This window comes from Globicephala melas, chromosome 20 (assembly GCF_963455315.2).
Source record: "Globicephala melas chromosome 20, mGloMel1.2, whole genome shotgun sequence".
In the NCBI taxonomy this organism is placed as follows: domain Eukaryota; kingdom Metazoa; phylum Chordata; class Mammalia; order Artiodactyla; family Delphinidae; genus Globicephala; species Globicephala melas.
In genome coordinates this window covers 519,378-538,396 of record NC_083333.1, presented here as the reverse complement: position 1 = coordinate 538,396, position 19,019 = coordinate 519,378, and the positions used below count along the sequence as shown (strand labels likewise).

Genomic DNA, 19,019 nt, shown 5'->3' with positions numbered 1-19,019 from the left:
CTGCCATAACAAAGTCCCAGAGACTTTTACAAAAACAACAGAAATGTCTTTTCTCACAGTTCTGGAGGCTGGGAGTCTGAGATCAAGGTGACAGCAGGGTGGGTTCCTTCTGAGGCTTCTCTCCTTGGCTTGTAGACGGCCGCCTTCTCCCTGTGTCTTCACATGGTCTTCCCTCTTGTGTGTGTCTGTGTCCCAATTTCCTCATTTAAGGACACCAGTCATATTGGATTAGGACCCACCCGTATGACCTCATTTTAACTTAATTACCTCTTTAAAGACCCCCCATCTCGAAACACAGTCACATTAGGAGGTGCTGGGGGTTAGGACTTCGATGTATGAATTTGGAAGGGGGGCATGTAATGCTAACCATGAGACATGATGAGACAGGGAGAGCCCCTTCCCTAGGGAGACAGAAGCAGGGAAGCCAGACCCATATGATTCCTTAGGCCCAAGGCCACCTAGATGGAGGGAGAATCCGACTGCTGCTCCCAGGAGAGGGGAGGCTGCTGACAGGAAGGCAGTACTAAATCTGGTCCACAGGGCGAGCTGGGCTGAAACAGAAGTCAGCAGGTGGAGCCTGGGGTCCGGGGAGCCAAGTGGGGCAAGTAAGAGGCCCAGGGGTGGCCGGGATTCAGAACTACCTGTCATGGGCTTCCTGGTGGGGGCCCTGACGAGCAGGTGTGTGCCAGGCTGTGTATGAGCATGGGTGTGTGAGTGTGTGTGCGTGCGTGCTCCCCCCTCAGACTGGAGGGAGTTGTGTTGGGTGTTTCCGAGGCGGGGCAGGTCCAGGCCAGCAAGTCCACCCGAGCGGCACCCCTGGAGCACTCCTCCTTCACCTCTGGAACTGGCTGAGCTCGGCTCCGGGTTGACCCTCCCTTACCCCATCTGTCTTCCTTCAGGGAAACTTCTAGAAACTTTTCCTTCCCAAGCCCATTCCACACTCCGTGATGCCCGGAGCTTAGAGCTTCTTGTGAGATGCCGGCCAGCGTGCAACTCAGCACACGCATGTGTGCACACACATTCACACATCGTGTCTCCAAAAACTTGATCTGCTGGCAACTCCCCCAGTCTCCCCTTCCTCCTGGCAGCCCCACCACACCAGACAGCTTCCAGGGCCTCCCCTACCTCCCTGGGAAAACTGGGGCCCAGAGACATCAAGCAACTTCCTTTAGGCTCCAGAGTAATTGAGCCATAGAGCTGAGATTAGTGCTGGGGTCTCAGGAACACCCCCGCCCCTACTCAGCCCACAGAGGGGTCTCAGGGCCCCAGAGGATAGAATGATTCATGGGTGGTGATGGGGGGCAGTGCTGTGTGTCATGATGACATCAGTACAAAATGGTAGTACCCTAATACCATCTTTTCTGGCTCCCTTTTCTAAATGCTAGTTGCCTTCTTAATATAAGTTGCTTCCTGTTTCAGAAACTCAGTCTCCTTATCTGCAAGGTTGCTGAGAGAGATCAAGAACCCCCAGCCCAGCAACCCTGCCCTGACTGGCCATCCAGTCTCCTCTGGGATGCCCCATGGAGGGCGCTTTCATTAGCCCATGGCATCCCAGTCAGTGCTGGGCAGCTCATTCAGAGAATTGCATTCATTCAACAAAAATCTGAGGGCGGAGGGGTACACGCAAGCACATTTCTCCAGTCCCTTTCTCCACGCCCCTCTGAGTCTGCTGCCTATCTGGTGGCCCCGCCCCACTGTGCCTCCAAGGGGTCCAGGTGGCTGGCCCTGCCTGAGGTTGGGACGGTGAGAGGGCCAAAGGGGACTAAGTGCCTTAGTCTTAGTAGTCTCTGGGGTCTCCTGGGGATGGTAAACGAGACAGGGCCAGTGGTTCTGACATCCACATCCCTGCCCTGTCCACCCGGCCTGAGCACTTACAGCTCAGGGACAACCGGTGCCCTTCTCCAACCCCAGCAGGACAAGCACGGTGGCCTCTCCCCATCTCAGCTCAGTACCTGCAGGTCCTGGACATCCCACCACCTGTAGCAGTGCCCCCTCCTCCCCTTGGTCTTTCAGCTACTCTCAACATCCCTGTGAGGGGGCTGATGTCACCTCCTCAATTTTAGAGATGGAAACCGAGGCTCACAATGCGAAGCAAGTTGCCTCGTGAGCGTGGCAGGGAGAAGCCTTAAACTTGAGTCCTGAAGCCTCCGTTTGCCTGCTTCCTGCTGCTTAGAAAGCAGTTGGTTGGCTGCTGTGCCTGGCGCAGGTCATTACCCCAGATCCCACACGTGCGCCTGGGCCAGCTTTGCCCCAGGCAGCAGGGACACCTTCTCAGAAACTCCAGTGGTAACCATGGGGCAGGGATTCTATGCAGCAGCAGGGAAGGCTCCTGTCTCTCCAAACGCCTTCCTATTCTCATCTGGGACCAGGCTGCGCATCTCTACCCCATCATCGGCAGCTGGCTTACCTTGCAGGGCTGCAGGACGTCTAGTGGAGAAGGGTGGCCTGAGAACAGAGTTCTCCTGGGAACAGAGGGAGCAGTCTGATGGTTAAAGCATGGGCTGCCTAGAGGACCAGGGACCAGCTGGTCCTAAGGACTGCTCAAGCAGGGCCCTAAGGAGTCACACAGACTAGGTGCCACTCCTCTTAGGACACTTGACCCAGGGCCTTTGTTGTGACCCAAGCCAATTGCCTCATTTGTTAAATGAGAAAATTAAACCACAAATTAAAAAACATCAGACATAGACACCAGAGCCTCAAGGGCAGGGAATTTTTAGTTCATCGCATTTATGAGGAATTGGGTGTGAACATTTGTGGAACCATCAAGGTTTCATTGATGGTGGTAACATGATAATATGCATAAGTGGCAAGTAACCACCATAGCACTGATTAGGAGTCTCCTTGGGACGGAGGTCTCTGCGAATCACTCAGTGTAGATCAACAGTGATTTGTTAAAGACTTGTTCAGTGCAAGGCCTCGTAGATAACTCTCACGCAAGGCAGGATGAGAGGTTCCCTCAGAGAAGGGCAAAGCTCTGAGGAAATTCCCAGGAGTAGAGGTCATATCTTGGAGGGCTTCGTGGAGGAGGTGGCATTTGAGCAGGGCCTTAGAGGAAGATTTGGATTTGGATGTGTGCAGATAGGATAGGAGAGAATCCAATGCAGAGGGCACAGCATGAGCATAGGAGGGACGGCAAGGCAGCATCGGCCAGCGCTAAAGCCAGAAGTTGTCCAGTTATGCTGGCAGCAGGAGCCTGGGAAGAGGAATACTGGGGAAAGGGGAGCCTGGAGCTCATTGTAGAGTGCCCTGAATGCCACGCTCAGGCGCAAGGTGAGTTCTGTAAGCAGAAGGGACAGTCTTTAATAATACACTTTTGCATTGTGTTACATAAATTATAGAGCAATTTCTTGATTCTCGAAAACAAATGACAACACAACATCAAAGGCGAGAAACATGGCTCAGGGGTCCACTGGAGTCTCTGAGAGCATGTCCCTGCCCCCTAAAGGGAGGCTGGCTGCAGGCACACATGTGGGATCAGGGGTAATGACCTGGGCCAGGGCACAGCAGCCAACCCAACTGCTTTCTAAGCAGCAGATCCAGAACTGGTTCTCAAACCTCAGACCTCCCCATCTTGGTCCTTCCTGTTCCTTAACAGTGTCCAACAGGTGTTGAGCTGGGAGTAAGGAGCCAACAAGGTCCCATCTGTGTCTGGGAGAAACAAATCCCTCTGGCTGCTATAGGGGGGGAAGGGTATGCCAGGGAAGGGAAGAGCTGGGGAGAGGTGAGACCCACTTAGACAACGTTATGTTGTCATAGCAACAGGAATGAAGCCAAAGCTGGAGCAGGGGCCTGGGGATGGAGGTCAGGGGCAGCCGGGGACAGACCAGAGAGCCAAGAGGTAGAATTGCTACAGCTTGGCGGGATCCTGCGAGGATGGGTGAGTGGCCAAGAGAAGGGAGAAGTCAAGCCCGAGATCCCAAGGCCCACGTTTGGGTTTGGTGGACGAGGATCAACTTCCCAGTGTGTATTTGTGGGGTGGTACATATAGGGGGTAGGGGGTGATGTGGGATCCCTGGGGACCCTGCACCATCTGAGGCAGCTGGAGCAGTAAAGGAGTAGAGGCTTCGGTTTGAAAGCCAGGTGGCCCCAGGTTCAACTCCAGCTGCTGGCCCCTTTCACTCATGTGACTTGGGTAAGTTATTTAAGCATCCGGCACCTTCATTTGTAAGAGGTAAGAATAGGCTCTCCAAAAAGAGAAGTTACTGATAGAAAACTGGGTGAATCAATGGAGATCATAATAATACCTGGTTCAAAGACTTGATGAGGATCAAATAAGCCACTGCCTGTCATAATAATGCATGAATAATAGTTTAATTTTAATAAACAATGTTAAATCGTTAAATACGTACTGTACTGTACCATTAATAATGGTAAGAGTGAAAACTTACCACCTCGGCATCACACTTGCTCTTAGCCCTCTACGCACATGACTTCGCTAAGTCCCTACAATAGCTCTTTGAGGCAGAAACAATTTTTATACTCGTTTTACAAACGAAGATGCCAGAGGATAAAACCTCTTTAAACCTTCACAATGCTTTGTACCGGCATTAGCTTTACCCCTGCATCGCAGATAAAGAAATGAATCATCAAGAAGAGGGCAATTAACACACCAGCAAAGGTGGAGCCTGGCTTGGAGCCTTGAGGTTGGAGAGCCGGGCTGAGCTCGGCTCGGCTGGGAGTGTATTGCCCTCTGTAAGGGTGGGAGGCTGGGGTGCCCTGGAGTCCCAGCACAGCCTCTCCTGACCACTCTGGGGTCTTTCTTCTGTCTGTCCCCAGCCTCTGGCCGCTCCCACCCAGCCAGCCCCAGTCCTCCGGGGCTGCAGGCCAGCCCGGTGCTGCCGGTCAGCTACCGCCTGTCACACACGCGGCTGGCCTTCTTCCTGCGGGAGGCGCGGCGCACGCCTCCCACGGTCACCAACGGCTCCCTGCAGCGCTCCGAGCCCTTCGTAGTGTTCCAGACCAAGGAGCTGCCCGTCCTCAATGTCTCCCTGGGACCCTTCAGCACCAGCCAGGTGGTGGCCCGGGAACTCCTGCAGCCGTCCAGCACCCTGGACATCCCCGAGCGCCTGACGGTCAGCTGGAAGGTGCGAGCCTTCATCGTCCACCCCCGCGTGCCTGCCTCGCAGCCCGTGGCCCAGGTGCTGTTCTACGTGGCCGGCCGGGACTGGGATGACTTCGGCGTCACCGAGCGGCTGCCCTGCGTACGCCTGCACGCCTTCCGGGATGCCCGGGAGGTCAAGAGCTCCTGCCGCCTCAGCGGGGGTCTGGCCACCTGTCTCGTGCGCGCCGAGCTGCCCCTGGCTTGGTTCGGGCCCCCGGCCCCAGCTGCACCACCCACTGCCCGCCGCAAGTCTCCAGATGGGCTGGAGCCCGAGGCGACAGGGGAGAGTCAGCAAGCCGAGCTCTACTACACTCTCCACGCCCCGGATGCGTCGGGAGGCTGTGGAGGAACACGGCGGGGTGCCGGGCCCGGGGGCGGGGCCCGGGCCGAGAGCCCGACCCAGCACCCCCTGCTGCGCATCGGGAGCATCAGCCTGTTCCGCCCGCCCCCGAGAAGGACCCTGCAGGAGCACAGGCTGGACAGCAACCTGATGATCCGCCTGCCTGACCGGCCCCTCAAGCCCGGGGAACTGCTCAGCATCCTCCTCTACCTGGCCCCCAACTCCTCCTCTCCCTCCAGCCCCAGCCTGGAGCACTTCACTCTCAGGTACGGGGGTATGGGCGGGGGTCTGGCTTCCCTTCCAAGGTCAGATGCACACCTGACCCCTTGTAGAGGGCTCGCCCAGATCTGCCCATCCAGCATCCTAATCCCAGTTCTTCCAGTTATCACCTGAGCAACTTCAGGAAGACAGCTCACTTATCTGAGCCTCGGTGTCCTCATCCGCTTGATGGCCACAAAAATGTCTGCCCTGTCCTCCCTACCTCACAGAAGTGGTGTCATGGTGAAGAGGAAACATCCGTTTCCACAAGCATGATATCCAGAATGATAGAATCGGTGCTGGAAGGGCCCTTAGACATTAGCGGGTGCAACTCTTCTATTTTACAGATGAGTAGGCTGAGGCCTAAGAGGAGAAATTGAGATCAGAGAGCAGCCCCTTGCCTGGGAGCCAAAAGATGAACAGGAGAGTGTCCGTGTGTCAGGACATTTGTCTAATCCTGGAGTGGGGAGAAATATTTTCAGGAGTCCTAGCTCTTTCTTTGTGAAGGATACAGTTCAGAAATTCAGAAATGCCTTCAGTCATAGCACATCCCCACAAAATATAATGATGTCTCACAGTAGGAATCCATGGTTTGAGCCATGTTGGGTGATTCTGAGGATACAAGAAAGGCCCCACCAAAATGCTCCCCACAAACCCAAGCACTATACATGGGACCTGAAACAGCACCATTAACCTCCGGCTTCTTTAAGTATTGCCTTCTGTCCTGAATGTACTACCTTAAAGTTCAAGTATTCCTGGAGAGAGTCATACCGAATTCAGTGATTAATACCTGAATGTGAATATGAGTTAAATCAGTCATCAGAGATCCTGGGCTGCATTAATAGGAGTAAAGTATGTAGAATTAGGGAGGTGATAATCATTCTGCTTTAGTTAGTGTTAATTAGAGCTGAAATGTTGTATTTAGTATAAGACACTACACCTTATGTATTCAGAATGTCCAGAGGAAGGTGACTAGGATATGGGCGACTTGAAGCTATGGCAAAAGAGCAACAATCGGAGGAACTGAAGAATTTAGGCCTGGAGAAAAGAAGACTCAGAGGACACCTGCTCACCTCCCCAGATGTCTGTTCAGGTGGAAGAGAGCTGTCCTCCCTTCCCCCAACAGAACCCACGGCTGTTCTATTTCAGCTACATCCAGGGAAGAAGTTTCTCCTTTTAGGGACTTTCTAAAGATGTAATGGGATGTGTGCAGAAGGAGTGAGTCCCCTGTCACTAAGATATGCAAGTAGAGGTTAGGTAAAGACCTGGCAGAGATATAATAGAAGGGACTACAGCTTCCACTAGGGCCAGAGGTTGAAGCTACATGATACCAGATCCCCCAAATTAGTTTCAGGCTTTGAGTCTAGAACTCAGTGTAACTTACTCACCTGCTCGCCCTTCTCCCAGCCCCAGCCTAAGGATGGTAGGCAGGTGGGCAGCCCTTGGACCCCCAAGCTGACGCTCTCCCTCTTCTTCTTCTTGCTTTGTCCCAGGGTGAAGGCCAAGAAGGGCGTGACCCTTCTAGGAACCAAGTCACGGAGTGGCCAGTGGCACGTGACCTCAGAGCTGCTGACTGGGGCAAAGCATTCAACAGCCACCGTGGATGTGTCCTGGGCCCAGGGCACACCGCTGCCCCTCTGGTGAGCCAAGGTGGCTCCTCTGCCCACCTCTTTGCAGGACAGCACCGGGGAGGGGTGGGGGAATTCTTGACGGGGGAGGCCAGGCTGGCGCAAGGGCTGGGGCATACTTTCTGGGGACCCTGGAGGCCAGGCTGGGGAAGGTTCAGAGGACCCCGGGGAAAGACCACTGAGGAGGGCTAGGGTCCTTAGCGAGGGTTTCAGAGCTCCTGAGCTTCTCCCAGCCCTTCCTCCTGGGCTCTCCTTCCTTCCCCCACCGCGCAGGGAGGACCAGGGGCCCCTGGAGATCCTGCAGCTGGACTTTGAGATGGAGAACTTCACCAGCCAGTCAGTCAAGCGGAGGATAATGTGGCATATCGACTACCGTGGCCACGGTGCCCTGCCTGACCTGGAGCGGGCTGTCACCGAGCTGACGGGCATCCAGCGGGACGTGCAGGCCATCCTACCCCTGGCCATGGTGAGTGCACTCACGGGAGGCAGGCGAGCTCTGCGCCTGGCACTGGAGTGGGCCAGCGGTTGCTGAGGGGCACGGAGGTGGGAGAAGTCCCCGTGGAGGGGGCACTTGGTGGGGGGGCTTCCTGGATGAGGTGACCATGCAGTGGAGCCTTGAAGGTCCCGTGGAGGAGGGGATCATACAGTAGTCAGAGAAGATGAGGAAGGTGCTTTAGACAGGGGATCTCCTGGGCAAAGGTGTGGTGATGGGAATGGGGAATAGTTTGTTCAAAGGAGCTATGGGTTTAGGAAGAGTGCCGTGGAATGATTGTCTGGTGCCCAGGGGCACGTGGAATAGCCAGGCAAATGTGCTGGACGTTACTCTGAGTCCGGAGGAAAATGGAAGATGTTGAGAGGAGATGGTGGAGGATTGGGGAAGCATTGTTTTCTGGCAGCAGAGTGGGGTAGACCCTGAAGGCTACCATGGGAGTCCAAGTGAGCAGAGCGTCTGAGAAGGCACACGAGACCGGGTAGATGCATCTGTCTGCCCACGTCCCCAAGGGAAGGATACGCATCTGAGGAGTGGGGACAGCTGGGAGCTGCTGGGGCTTGGCTGGTGGTCCTGGGAGAGCAGGGGACCTCAAGCAGCTCGGCAGAGCCCCGCCCTCCTCTCTTCCCTGCAGGACACAGAGATCATCAACACAGCCATCCTGACTGGCCGGACGGTGGCCATCCCTGTCAAGGTCATTGCCATCGAGGTGACCGGCCTTGTCCTAGATGTCTCTGCCCTGGTGGAATGCGAATCTGACAATGAGGACATCATCAAGGTGAGCTTCCTGGAGGTGGGGGAGCCTGGGAAGAAGGCCTCGGGCCTTCCGGGGGAGTGGAACCCCAAACCAGAGGGGAATTCACATCCCAGGCAGGTCCCCTTGGTAGGCAAGAGGAGGGGAAGTGGCAGGGGGTGAGGGGAAGAGCATCCCATGTCCAGCCTGAGCAAGGGGAGGTCCTGGAGGGCTTCCTACAGGAATGTGGAAGAGACCTTTTGGCAGGCTGAAGGGAGAAAGCAGCACTGACAACTTGAATTCAATCCCCAAGTCATTACTGAGCCCTTGTTGTGTGGCAGACACCAGGTAAAGCAATAGGGGAGGGGGTCCTGGGGGGGATCTCAGAGACATGCCCTGAACCTGGGTGCTGGTGACCAGGTGGAGGAGATCCAGCCCAAGGAGGAAGCCTCCAGAAGCTCATCAGTTAGGCCAGGAGTGAAGGTTGTGTAAAAGGACCCACTCCAGGAACACCCATCCCAGCCCTCCACCTCCCAAAGGCCTTGCCCTGAGCTCCTCCCCAGATGCCCCCTCTGGGCAGTGGGTCCTCCACAGCCCAGCAAACAGGACATTGATCTGACTTGACTGGCCCAGTTTGCTACCTCCCCAGGAGGGCCTCCAGATTTCCTCTGGCTTTGGACAGTGGTCAGAGGTGAGATGTAGGGAGGAGGCAGTGGGGCAGGCAGTGATGCAGGAGGGCATCCAGCCCTGGTCCCTGTGGGATTGGTGAGCTGTTTGCCATGCCAGCCTCCAGCTGGTGCCAAAATCAAATGATTGGGCAACAGAATCTGTTTTCTGTTCCTGTAAATCCTTCAGCAGGGGGAGTGGGGATGTGGGTGTCCTCCCTCCCTGAGAGTGTGTGCTTTCTCTCTCTCTCTCTCTCTTTCTCTTTGCTCTGCTCTGCTCTGCCCTGGATCCCTCCTGGTCTCTGGACCCCCGAGGCTCACCTCGTCCATCCCCCCCATCCAGGAAGAATGTCCCCCGAGTGAGCCAGAGCAGACGGCTTGGTACCACACACCCACGGCCTCCTGAGGGCTGGAAGCCTTGTCAGGCCCATGGGGCTTGCCACTGCTGGCAGGCTGGGACGGGGAGAAATGGGCCTGCTCCCAAGAGCCCTCACCCAGCACCTTCCTCTACCACCCAGACTCCCACACCTCCGCCCCAGAGCAGACCAGAACAGTCACCGTGGCTTAGATACCAAAGGGAATTAGCAAAGATTCGAAATGGAATTTGTTTCTGTTCTCACTGAAATACACTCAGGTTCTTTCGGGAGTTTGCCAACATTCTAAATGGGATTTGCCAGCCTTCAGCTGGAATTCCCTGCCTTCCGAAGTGGGAAATGAGCATTTCTAGCAGAACCACTGTCCCACTCCTCTCCACCCACCCCCTGAGATGATTAAGAGAGCTCGAAGGAGTTTGGGACCGTCAGGGGCTCATCTGCACGGATGAACCACAGTCCCAGCCCCTCCCCACCCCCACGAGAGCATTCAGGTTGTCATCAGCCCATAGGCTGCCTGATAGACCCTCCTCCAAACTCAAGGATGTGCACCCTGGGGCGTGTCCCAGTAGGAGCACCTAAATGCATTGCACACAGGATTCACTCCAGGTGTGCCAGGTGTGTGCGTGGGCACTTACACAGACACCCGTTGCATCTGCCCTGAAGTACTAGCAGGGACACCTCTGTGAGTGGGCACAGCTACCCACCAAGATGTGTTCAGTGAGCATATGCTCATCTGGGGAACCGTGAAGAATGCAAGGTGATGTCCAGGTGGGCATGCATTTGCAAAAGCTGTACCCGTGGGTGGCAGTTGTCCACCTGTCTGTGCTTGGGGTTCTCTGGTCCTGAAATTTCCTCTCCCTTTCCCTCAGTTCCACCCCTGGCTGGAGCAGCCCCCTCCTGGAAATTAACCAGCTGCCCAGCTGCCTGGGACCACTGGGCCAGAGTCACCTTGGAGGAGCTGTGGGCCTGCCCCTTCTCCCCACCCCCTCCACCTCAACCTCCTCCCCGCCCAGTCGCACCCCAGTGTCCTGCTCAGAACAGGCTACTCCTGTGTACCGTGGAGGACTCTACCCATCAGACACCTGCTCCAGAGCCCAGGTGGTCATGCTGGGGAGGGGAGCCAGCGCTGGGGACTCCCCCAAGGTGTGGCCTGCCACATCAAAAACAGCCCCTTACAAAAATATTGGCACACTGGCTTCTTGCCAGGGAGCAAAATCCTCCCAAGGTAGCCACTAAGAGGTGATCTCTGGAGCAATGGAGTGGAAGCTGACACCTCCCAGAGGAATTAAATTAGAGGTCTTCTCCCACCCAGCCTCCCCCCTTCAGCCTCCTGTGACTGGCACTTTCTCTGTCCAATGGCCTTCTGGCCTTCCTTGTCAGAATGAAGTCCTCTGCACTGCCCCACAGGATGACCTGTAGGGCAAGACAGGCCAACCAACCTCTCTCCCCGTCCCCAGGTATCCAGCAGCTGTGACTACGTGTTTGTTAGCGGAAAGGAGTCTCGCGGTTCCATGAACGCCAGGGTCACCTTCCGCTACGACGTCCTCAATGCCCCCCTGGAAATGACAGTCTGGGTGCCCAAGCTGCCCCTGCACATTGAGCTCTCGGATGCCCGCCTCAGCCAAGTGAAGGGCTGGAGGGTACCTATCCTTCCTGACCGGAGGTATGACCCTTCCAAACACAGCAGATGCTGGGGATACTCACGGGTGACACAGCCCTGGCACAACGTCTGATCTGCATGTGTGTGTAAGGCCCTAGGTGTACACAGTCTGCAGGTCGGTTTTGCAATCAACAAACTTATTGAGCAGCTACTGTGTGCCAGGCACGGATGGGGGCAGGGAGGGGAGCAGGTAAGTGTGGCCAGAGCCTGACCCAGTTGAGCTCTGGGTCCATCAGGAAGCGGTCTTATATATATCATGGAGCGTGGTGGATGAAGGAAGCCCTGAGTACAGGGAAGCAAGTGGCACAAAGGAAAGAACCACCTCTTCCTCCAGAAGAAGTCAAAGCAGGCTTCCTGGAAGAGGTGACTCGGGAGTTAAGTCTTAAAGGATGAGTGGAAAGGATTTGGCTAGGGAGACAGGGTAAGAGCAGTCAAGCAGCAGACAAAATGGAGCAGAAACACCAACACAGGTGCTCACACACCTGCACACGAGTGCCCCAGCCTGGGCACACCAGGGGCACACTTGTGAGTACATCAGTCAGGCACACGGTGACTGCCACTGGGCTCCCTCACTGGGATACAGGCTCACACACCTGGGTGCCCATCTGTGGGGCAGGTCCAGGTGTACTCAGCACACTCCACTCACCCACTCATCGCTGCTGGAGAGAGAAGCCAGCAGGGAAGAGAAGAAAGGCAGAGTGACAGGCAGCTAAGAGCGGGAAGGGTGGAGCTGGAGAGAGAAGCAGGCGGCCTAGTGAGAGTTGGGATCAGTTCAGTTCTGCGGAGATTTGGAAAAGCAAGGCAGCATAGACCAGGGCCTCTTGAACTTGCGCGCGACTTGCCCAAGGATGCTGTTGAAATGCAGAGTCTGATTCCGTGAAACTGGGATGGGGCCTGTGAGTCTGCATTTCAGGCCAGCGCCCAGTGAGGTTGATGCTCCTTTGAGTAGTGAAGGACATAGTGAACTCTGAAGCTAGATGGCTTGGGGTGAAATCCTGACTGCTATTTGCTAGCTGGGTAACCTTAGGCTACTGTGCCTCAGTTTCCTCATCTCTAAAATGGGCACGTTTACACTTAGCGGATTGCTGTGAGGATTAAATTAGTTAACACAGGTAAAAGAGCCCTCTGTGTGAATGAATATTCTGGTGGTTTAATCCTTCTGAAGCACTAGCCAAGCACTGGCCACACCCTTCTCTCTCTCCACAGCCTGCTTTCCTGGGTGAATCTCCTGATTTTCGTATTTTTGGCAATCTGGACAGGCTGAGAATTCCCCAAATTGTCAAGTCCTGGTTCCATTCTGCCTGCCAGTTCCTCCCTCCATTTATCTGTCTCCTCTTGCATTTTACTCTGAGCAGCCAGAGGAAGCCAGGACACACCTCCCACACTCTGCTTCGCAATCTCATCAGCTGAATATCAAGTTCTGTCTGCCACACAGCTGTAGGACACGACGACGCAGCTAAGCCTCCTGGCACTTGAGCAGGGATCACCTTTGATCCAAGTTAGAGCTGAGCCCAGGGCCCAGCAAGTGCTTAGTGCTGAGAAAGAGCCAGTATTTGCTAAGATTTGATGCCAGCTATTCACAGGTGTAGGCACAGCCAAGCAGGGGACACGGGGTGGGGTGGGGAGTCAAGAAGGTACCTTTCTAGGAGAGGAAAGCCTGGGACTTCGGGCTCCAAGCTTGTCAGAGACAGAAGGGGTGGACCAGGGAAAGCCTTCCAGCCACGGGAGCCAGGGAGGGGCTGGTGGGGCAAGAGGGAGGGAGGGACTCATGCAGGTCAGAGCCGGGGTGGGGAGCCCTGACTCCAGGCCTCCCCCACCCAGATCAGCCCGGGAGAGCGAGGACGAGGACGAGGACGAGGGACGACGGCAGAGCGCGAGCCGTGGCTGCACTCTGCAGTACCAGCACGCCACCCTGCAGGTTTTCACCCAGTTCCACACGACGTCGGCGGAGGGCACCGACCAGGTGGTCACCATGCTGGGCCCAGACTGGCTGGTGGAGGTCACCGACCTGGTCAGCGACTTCATGCGGGTGGGTGACCCCCGAGTGGCACGCATGGTAGACAGCAGCACGCTGGCCGGGCTGGAGCCAGGCACCACCCCCTTCAAGGTAAGCACAGTGGGGCGTGCCGGGTGCCGGGAGCCTTCACACAGACGTTCCTAAGACAGGATTTCCAGCGCCTCGGCCTTGGGGAGCAACCCCAGACGGGCCCTGCAAACACACTTCCCCACCTGCCCTTCTGCTTGAAATTCTACCATCGAAGGTCAAGAACCTTGGAGAAGCTTCTCTCTCTGAGCCTCATCAGCCTCTGTGAACCTTTCATGGCTCAGTGTGGTCGCTGAGAGATGTGGCTGCGGAGCGGAGGAGGTGGGAGGGCCCAGCCAGTGTAGAGGCCAGAAGAGGAAATTTTGGAGATCTAGGGACTCAACTTTGACCTTCCTCCTTGATAACTGGGTGCCTGGGTAGATATCATCCATCTCAGAGACTATACATAGTGACCCATGGGCTGAAATCTGCCTGCAGACATATTTTGTTTGTAAAACGATTGACCCAACCGTTTAAAAATTGGGAGTTTCTCATTTTTTAAAAAATGTAAATTTCTGGTTTTAGAAAATATGAATCTGGCAGCACAGGGTCTGCATTCCCGCCTGGCAATCATCAGCTGGAGTCAGTACTGCTGCCTTTTTTACATGAGCATGAGTTCTCCCATTTGCCCCAGTGCCCACCACTCCCTTTTGTCTCCCTGACACTGAGGCTGACCATCAACTGTGACTTATCACTCTACGAGAGGGCTGTTGTTTTCTTTAAAATCAACTCACCTCACTCATCTGTGTTCCTGCCTGGCTCCTGTGAGCCCTTGACCCTTGCTTGGCCTCTGGACCCTGGTTCCCGGTTGCAGACCTAAGGCAGAGCCCAGGAGTCCTGCCTCCCAATCTGCCCCACCCCCTGGGCTTCTCTTCCAGCAGCACTCAGATTCCTCTCTGGTTGGGAATTTGGAGAGGGGTGGGGTGTCCTTCTCTCCTGGCTCTCACCCATCCCCGCCCCACCCTGCCTCAGGTGGTTTCCCCCCTGACGGAGTCCGTGCTTGGGGAGACACTGCTGACAGTGACAGAGGACAAGGTCAGCATCACACAGCTGCAGGCCCAGGTGGTGGCCAGCCTCGCCCTCTCCCTGCGGCCCAGCCCCGGTAGCAGCCACACCATCCTGGCCACCACAGCCGCCCAGCAGACCCTCAGCTTCCTCAAGCAGGTAACTGGATGCCCAGCTGGCCAGCCTGGGGGCTTGGGGTGTGGAAGGAGGACTTGCAGTTTCTGGCCACGAGCCCCCCAGATAAGGGATTTGATAATGGAAGATCTATCTACCCTTTGTGCCCTGTGCACCTGCCCTACTGGGCCCGTGCCCCACCATCTGCCTGGGAGTCTGGCCAAGGTCTCACTTCCTGCACCTGCCATGGTGAGATGCTCCTGTTGAAGGTTCCCACTCCTGCATTTCTCAGAGGGCCCATCACCTCTGCCTCTACCCCCCAGAATTACCCTCACCCATCTCTGGACCCCCAGCTATAGCCCCCCACTGATACGCCAGGGCACTGGCTATGGGACAAAGGTGGAAAAGTTACAGGTGGGGGTCACAGGGGGGGAGAAGGTGGGCACTGAACACCGAGCCAGAGGTCAGGACACAGGAGTCCTCTGCCCCAACTTGCTTCGTGACCTCAGGCCAGTTGCTTGTCTCTGAGCCCTGCTTCTTCATCTGCAAGGAGGTCAACTCTCAGAAGGTTTAACAAACAGAGGACAAGGCTGGGGTTGAGTATATGTGCTTTCTCAGTCTCCACGTGTCTGCTGGGGATGATCAGGCATGGAGATACGGTGTGACTCCTGCAGCAGAAGGGATCTGAGTTAGACCCAAGGCAGAATTTACCATCAACTCACCCAGGGGAGAAGGGAGAAGTGGGCAAGGACGTTCTCGGGGCAGTATGGAGCCATAACTCCCTGTACAGAGTTGAGTGGGAGAATTCCCCCTCAAATAACCATTCCCGAGCACCCACCACCTGCCAGGCACTGTTCCAGCACTGGGAAGTCAGCAGGAGTAGATCTCTGATTCCTGTCCTCTCCTCTTCCTCCTCCAGGAAGCCCTCCTGAGCCTCTGGCTCTCCTACAGCGACGGTACCACGGCCCCACTCTCCCTCTACAGCCCCCAGGACTATGGGCTGCTGGTGAGCAGTCTGGACAAGCGCGTGGCCACAGTGACCCAGGACCGGGCCTTCCCACTGGTGGTGGCTGAGGCCGAGGGGGCCGGGGAGCTGCTCCGTGTGGAGCTCACCATCGCCGAGAGCTGCCAGAAAACCAAGCGCAAGAGTGTGCTGGCCACGACCCCTGTAGGCCTGCGGGTGCACTTTGGGCGGGAAGAGGGGGACCCCACCTACGACTACCCCGGCCCCAGCCAGCCAGGGCCCGGCGGGGGCGAGGACGAGGCCCAGGGAGCTGGCCCACCGGGCACTGCCGGATCCCCACCCGAGGCCGTGGGCCCGGGCACGGCCAGCCCGGTGGTGCCACCCACAGAAGATTTCCTGCCACTGCCCACTGGCTTCCTGCAGATGCCGAGGGGGCTGACGGACCTGGAGATCGGCATGTACGCGCTGCTGGGCGTCTTCTGCCTCGCCATCCTGGTCTTCCTCATCAACTGCATCGTCTTCGTGCTGCGCTACCGGCACAAGCGCATCCCGCCCGAGGGCCAGACCAGCATGGACCACTCTCACCACTGGGTGTTCCTGGGCAACGGGCAGCCGCTGCGGGGGCAGGGGGAGCTGTCGCCACCCGCCAGCAACCCACTAGAGGCCGTGCCCGCCTGCTGCCACGGCGACCACCACAGCAGCGGCAGCTCACAGAGCAGCGTCCAGAGCCAGGTGCACGGGCGGGGCGACGGCTCCTCGGGCGGCTCGGCCCGGGACCAGGCCGAAGACCCCGCCAGCTCTCCCACCTCCAAGCGCAAGCGGGTCAAGTTCACCACCTTCACGGCGCTGCCCTCGGAGGGGCTGGCCTACGACTCGGTGCCCGCCGGCGAGGAGGACGAGGAGGACGAAGAGGCCCTGGGATGGGGCTGCCCAGAGGCGGCGGGCACCGCGCGGCCCACTCTGCCCCCTGACCTGCACAATTACAGGCACAGAGTCAAAGAGATGGCATAGAGGTGCGTCCCCTGCCCACCATGGCCTGGGCTCCGTGTGGGACAGAGCCGGGACCCAGCTCACAATTGACACGGGCCGGCTGAAGTGGATCTTATGCTCCGGCCCCGGCAGCTTTGCTCCTCCCGGACGGCCACCTCCTTGCCTCGCACCCTACCATCCTCCGCCCCCAGAGGTGGAGGGGCCTTCCCCCTGGAGCTTGCTAAGAGGAGAGCAATCCCAGCCTTCGTTCTACCCTTTCCAACCCTCCTCCTGTCTTAGACCCCTGCCCCAAGACAGGGGCAAGGAGGCCGAGCTTGCGCCAAGGGTCCACACAATGCCCCGCCCCATCCCCCCACGTCCCCTGCTTCCCCCTGTGTGGGGGGCTCTGGGGGGGGTCTTGTGTCACAAGCTGCACAAAGACTTTTCTCAAACCGCTATTCAGGGATTTCTGGCCTGCAGGGTGGGGAGGCGGCGGCTGTCTGCCCTGCCAAGGATCTTGCTGTGGACAGAACATTTGGGGGGCAGGGGATATTTGTAGCATCTGCTGGCTTCTGGGTGCCCCCCACTCCCTTCCCAGGACCTGGGAGCTGACTCTCCAGAGGGGTCTGGGGCCAAGCCAGGCGCCTCTCTGAGATCTCAGGACTCCATCCTGTGCCCCCAAGGGCTGTGGGCAGGCCCTCAAGGGGGAGGAGTCCTTGGTCCACCCCAGAGCACTGTGGTCCAGGTGCCCGGGAGCCCTGGGTGCCCCGCGTCCACCCCTCAGCAAGGTCAGCACTACGCCTTAGCCGTCCCTCCTGCTCTGCTGAGCACTCCTTCCTCTCTGCAGGGGCAGCCACCCGCCCCGCTGCTAGGCGGAATCCGGTGGGAAGGGGAGAGGGTGCCAGGCAGTGCTGGGAAGGACCCTGGGACAAGCAAGGCAAAAGGGAGCCCACGGCTCCCCTACCCCATCCCACAGCCACCCCTCTCTCGGGTTCTACCCACCACTGTGTCAGATTTTTCTTAAGTAAATGGAGGCAACCAGACTGGGAATGGGGGCAGCAGCAGCTCCCGGAGAACAGGCAGTACATGGTGGCTGGCTCTGTGTCTCTTCCTTGCGTGCAGGTGCGTGCATGCACACACACACACACACACACACACACACACACACACATATGGAGGTCACGCTAAATGACATGAGACGGAAACACGGCTGAGCCACCTGCGGTCCTGCTCCTCCTCCAACATCCAGGTCCCTTTAAACCCTGTGGTGCTGGGGGGATGCTCACCTCTGGGGATAGAGGACTTGCTGACCCAGAAATGTGCCCTTCTAAAGAGATGTCTCCTCTAGGAGAAGGGTAGGAGGGTACAGAAAAAGAAGGAGAGAGGCGAGAGGGTTGTATGCACACCTGAGCTCACTCCAGTTTCCTCCTCTGCCTCAGTGCACCTCTCAGAGGGCATCCCTCCTCGTCACCATCACCACCTCCCAGGGAGGCCTCTCTTCTCCAGGGATTGATGGAGACAGTCTGGGGGTCTCCAAGTCAGAAAGCCAGGCAGGAAAGAGCAATGGCTGTTGGGGGGCTCCTCCCTGCTCGGTGGGCCATGGGCTGGCCCCTCGCCCCTCATGGCCTCCCATGGCCCTGGGAGACCTCTCCCCAGCACAGGTAGCAGCCCCAGGGACCACAGGAGACCTGGGGTGGGGGAGGAAGAGCTCGGCCAAGGCTGCCTGGCCAGCCTCCAGTACCCTGGACAGGTGGCTACAGCAACCAGCATCTGCCCCAGAAGGGACCAGGGGCAGGACTAGTGCTGTGTTGGCACCTGCCCCAAATAGCTGTTGCCCCCACACACAGAAGGAAGCCTGCCTGTCACGATCCTCTGCTCAACCAATCAGGGCAGCCCCGGGGCTGTCGTGAGAATTAGATGAGATCGTGTCTGTAAAGTGCTGTGTGCGGTGCCCAGAAGCAGACAAAGTTCCCGGCACAGACCCTGGCACACAGAGATGCTTAATAAATGGAGTTTGTTGCATCCAGGTCTTAATGTTCAGGTAAGATGTGGGCCTGAAAGAAAGACTTGAGATTGGCCAGCTCTGCCCAAGATGTGTTGGCAACAGAGAATAAGTGTAGCTCAGCGGCAAGGAAGCCGGGAGCTGCTGGAAAGCCATGCAGAGCAGAGCGTGAGGCCTCTCCTGGAGTGTCCAGGACATCAGGTACCTGCTGTTCAAATGTGCCCTGACGGTGCCCTCCTAGAGGGTCCTAGGGGGTGGGCAGGGGGGCCCTCAGTCACTTTTCATCACCCGTGGTGCCCAGAATTGGCAAATGCTCAACAAATATTTGCTAACTCAAGTTCAGACGCAAACTATCAATGGCTTCCCTGTTATCCCTCATTTGGGGATTTTCCATACTCTGCCACCTCACCACTTACCTGCACAGTGTTCCAGAGAGAGATGAGGAGGACATAGGTGTGTGTCAAGGAAGGATGAACATCCCAGCTTGGGTGTGTGTGCACAGGAGGGGTGCTGGTATGAAAGCTGGAAAGTGGATGCAATTCATTTATTCAATGCATTAAGCTCCTACCATGTGCCAGCTCCTGCCAGGAAAAGAGGAGGCAAAACCGTGGGCTTGTCGCCCAACCCCGAGGG

General features: G+C 57.1%; 1 protein-coding gene across 1 annotated transcript in view; it reads left to right on the top strand.

The window, feature by feature from the left end:
- Positions 1 to 18,423, top strand: part of TMEM132E (transmembrane protein 132E) — a 54,187-nt gene extending 35,764 nt beyond the window's left edge. Inside the window, exons 2-9 of the mRNA XM_030850491.3 lie at positions 4,777 to 5,707; positions 7,193 to 7,339; positions 7,601 to 7,793; positions 8,452 to 8,595; positions 11,047 to 11,252; positions 13,071 to 13,356; positions 14,305 to 14,496; positions 15,371 to 18,423. Coding sequence (XP_030706351.2) covers positions 4,777 to 5,707; positions 7,193 to 7,339; positions 7,601 to 7,793; positions 8,452 to 8,595; positions 11,047 to 11,252; positions 13,071 to 13,356; positions 14,305 to 14,496; positions 15,371 to 16,426 — 3,155 coding nt within the window. The 3' untranslated portion in view covers positions 16,427 to 18,423. The remainder of the gene's footprint in view (positions 1 to 4,776; positions 5,708 to 7,192; positions 7,340 to 7,600; positions 7,794 to 8,451; positions 8,596 to 11,046; positions 11,253 to 13,070; positions 13,357 to 14,304; positions 14,497 to 15,370) is intronic.
- The last annotated feature ends 596 nt before the right edge of the window (positions 18,424 to 19,019 follow it).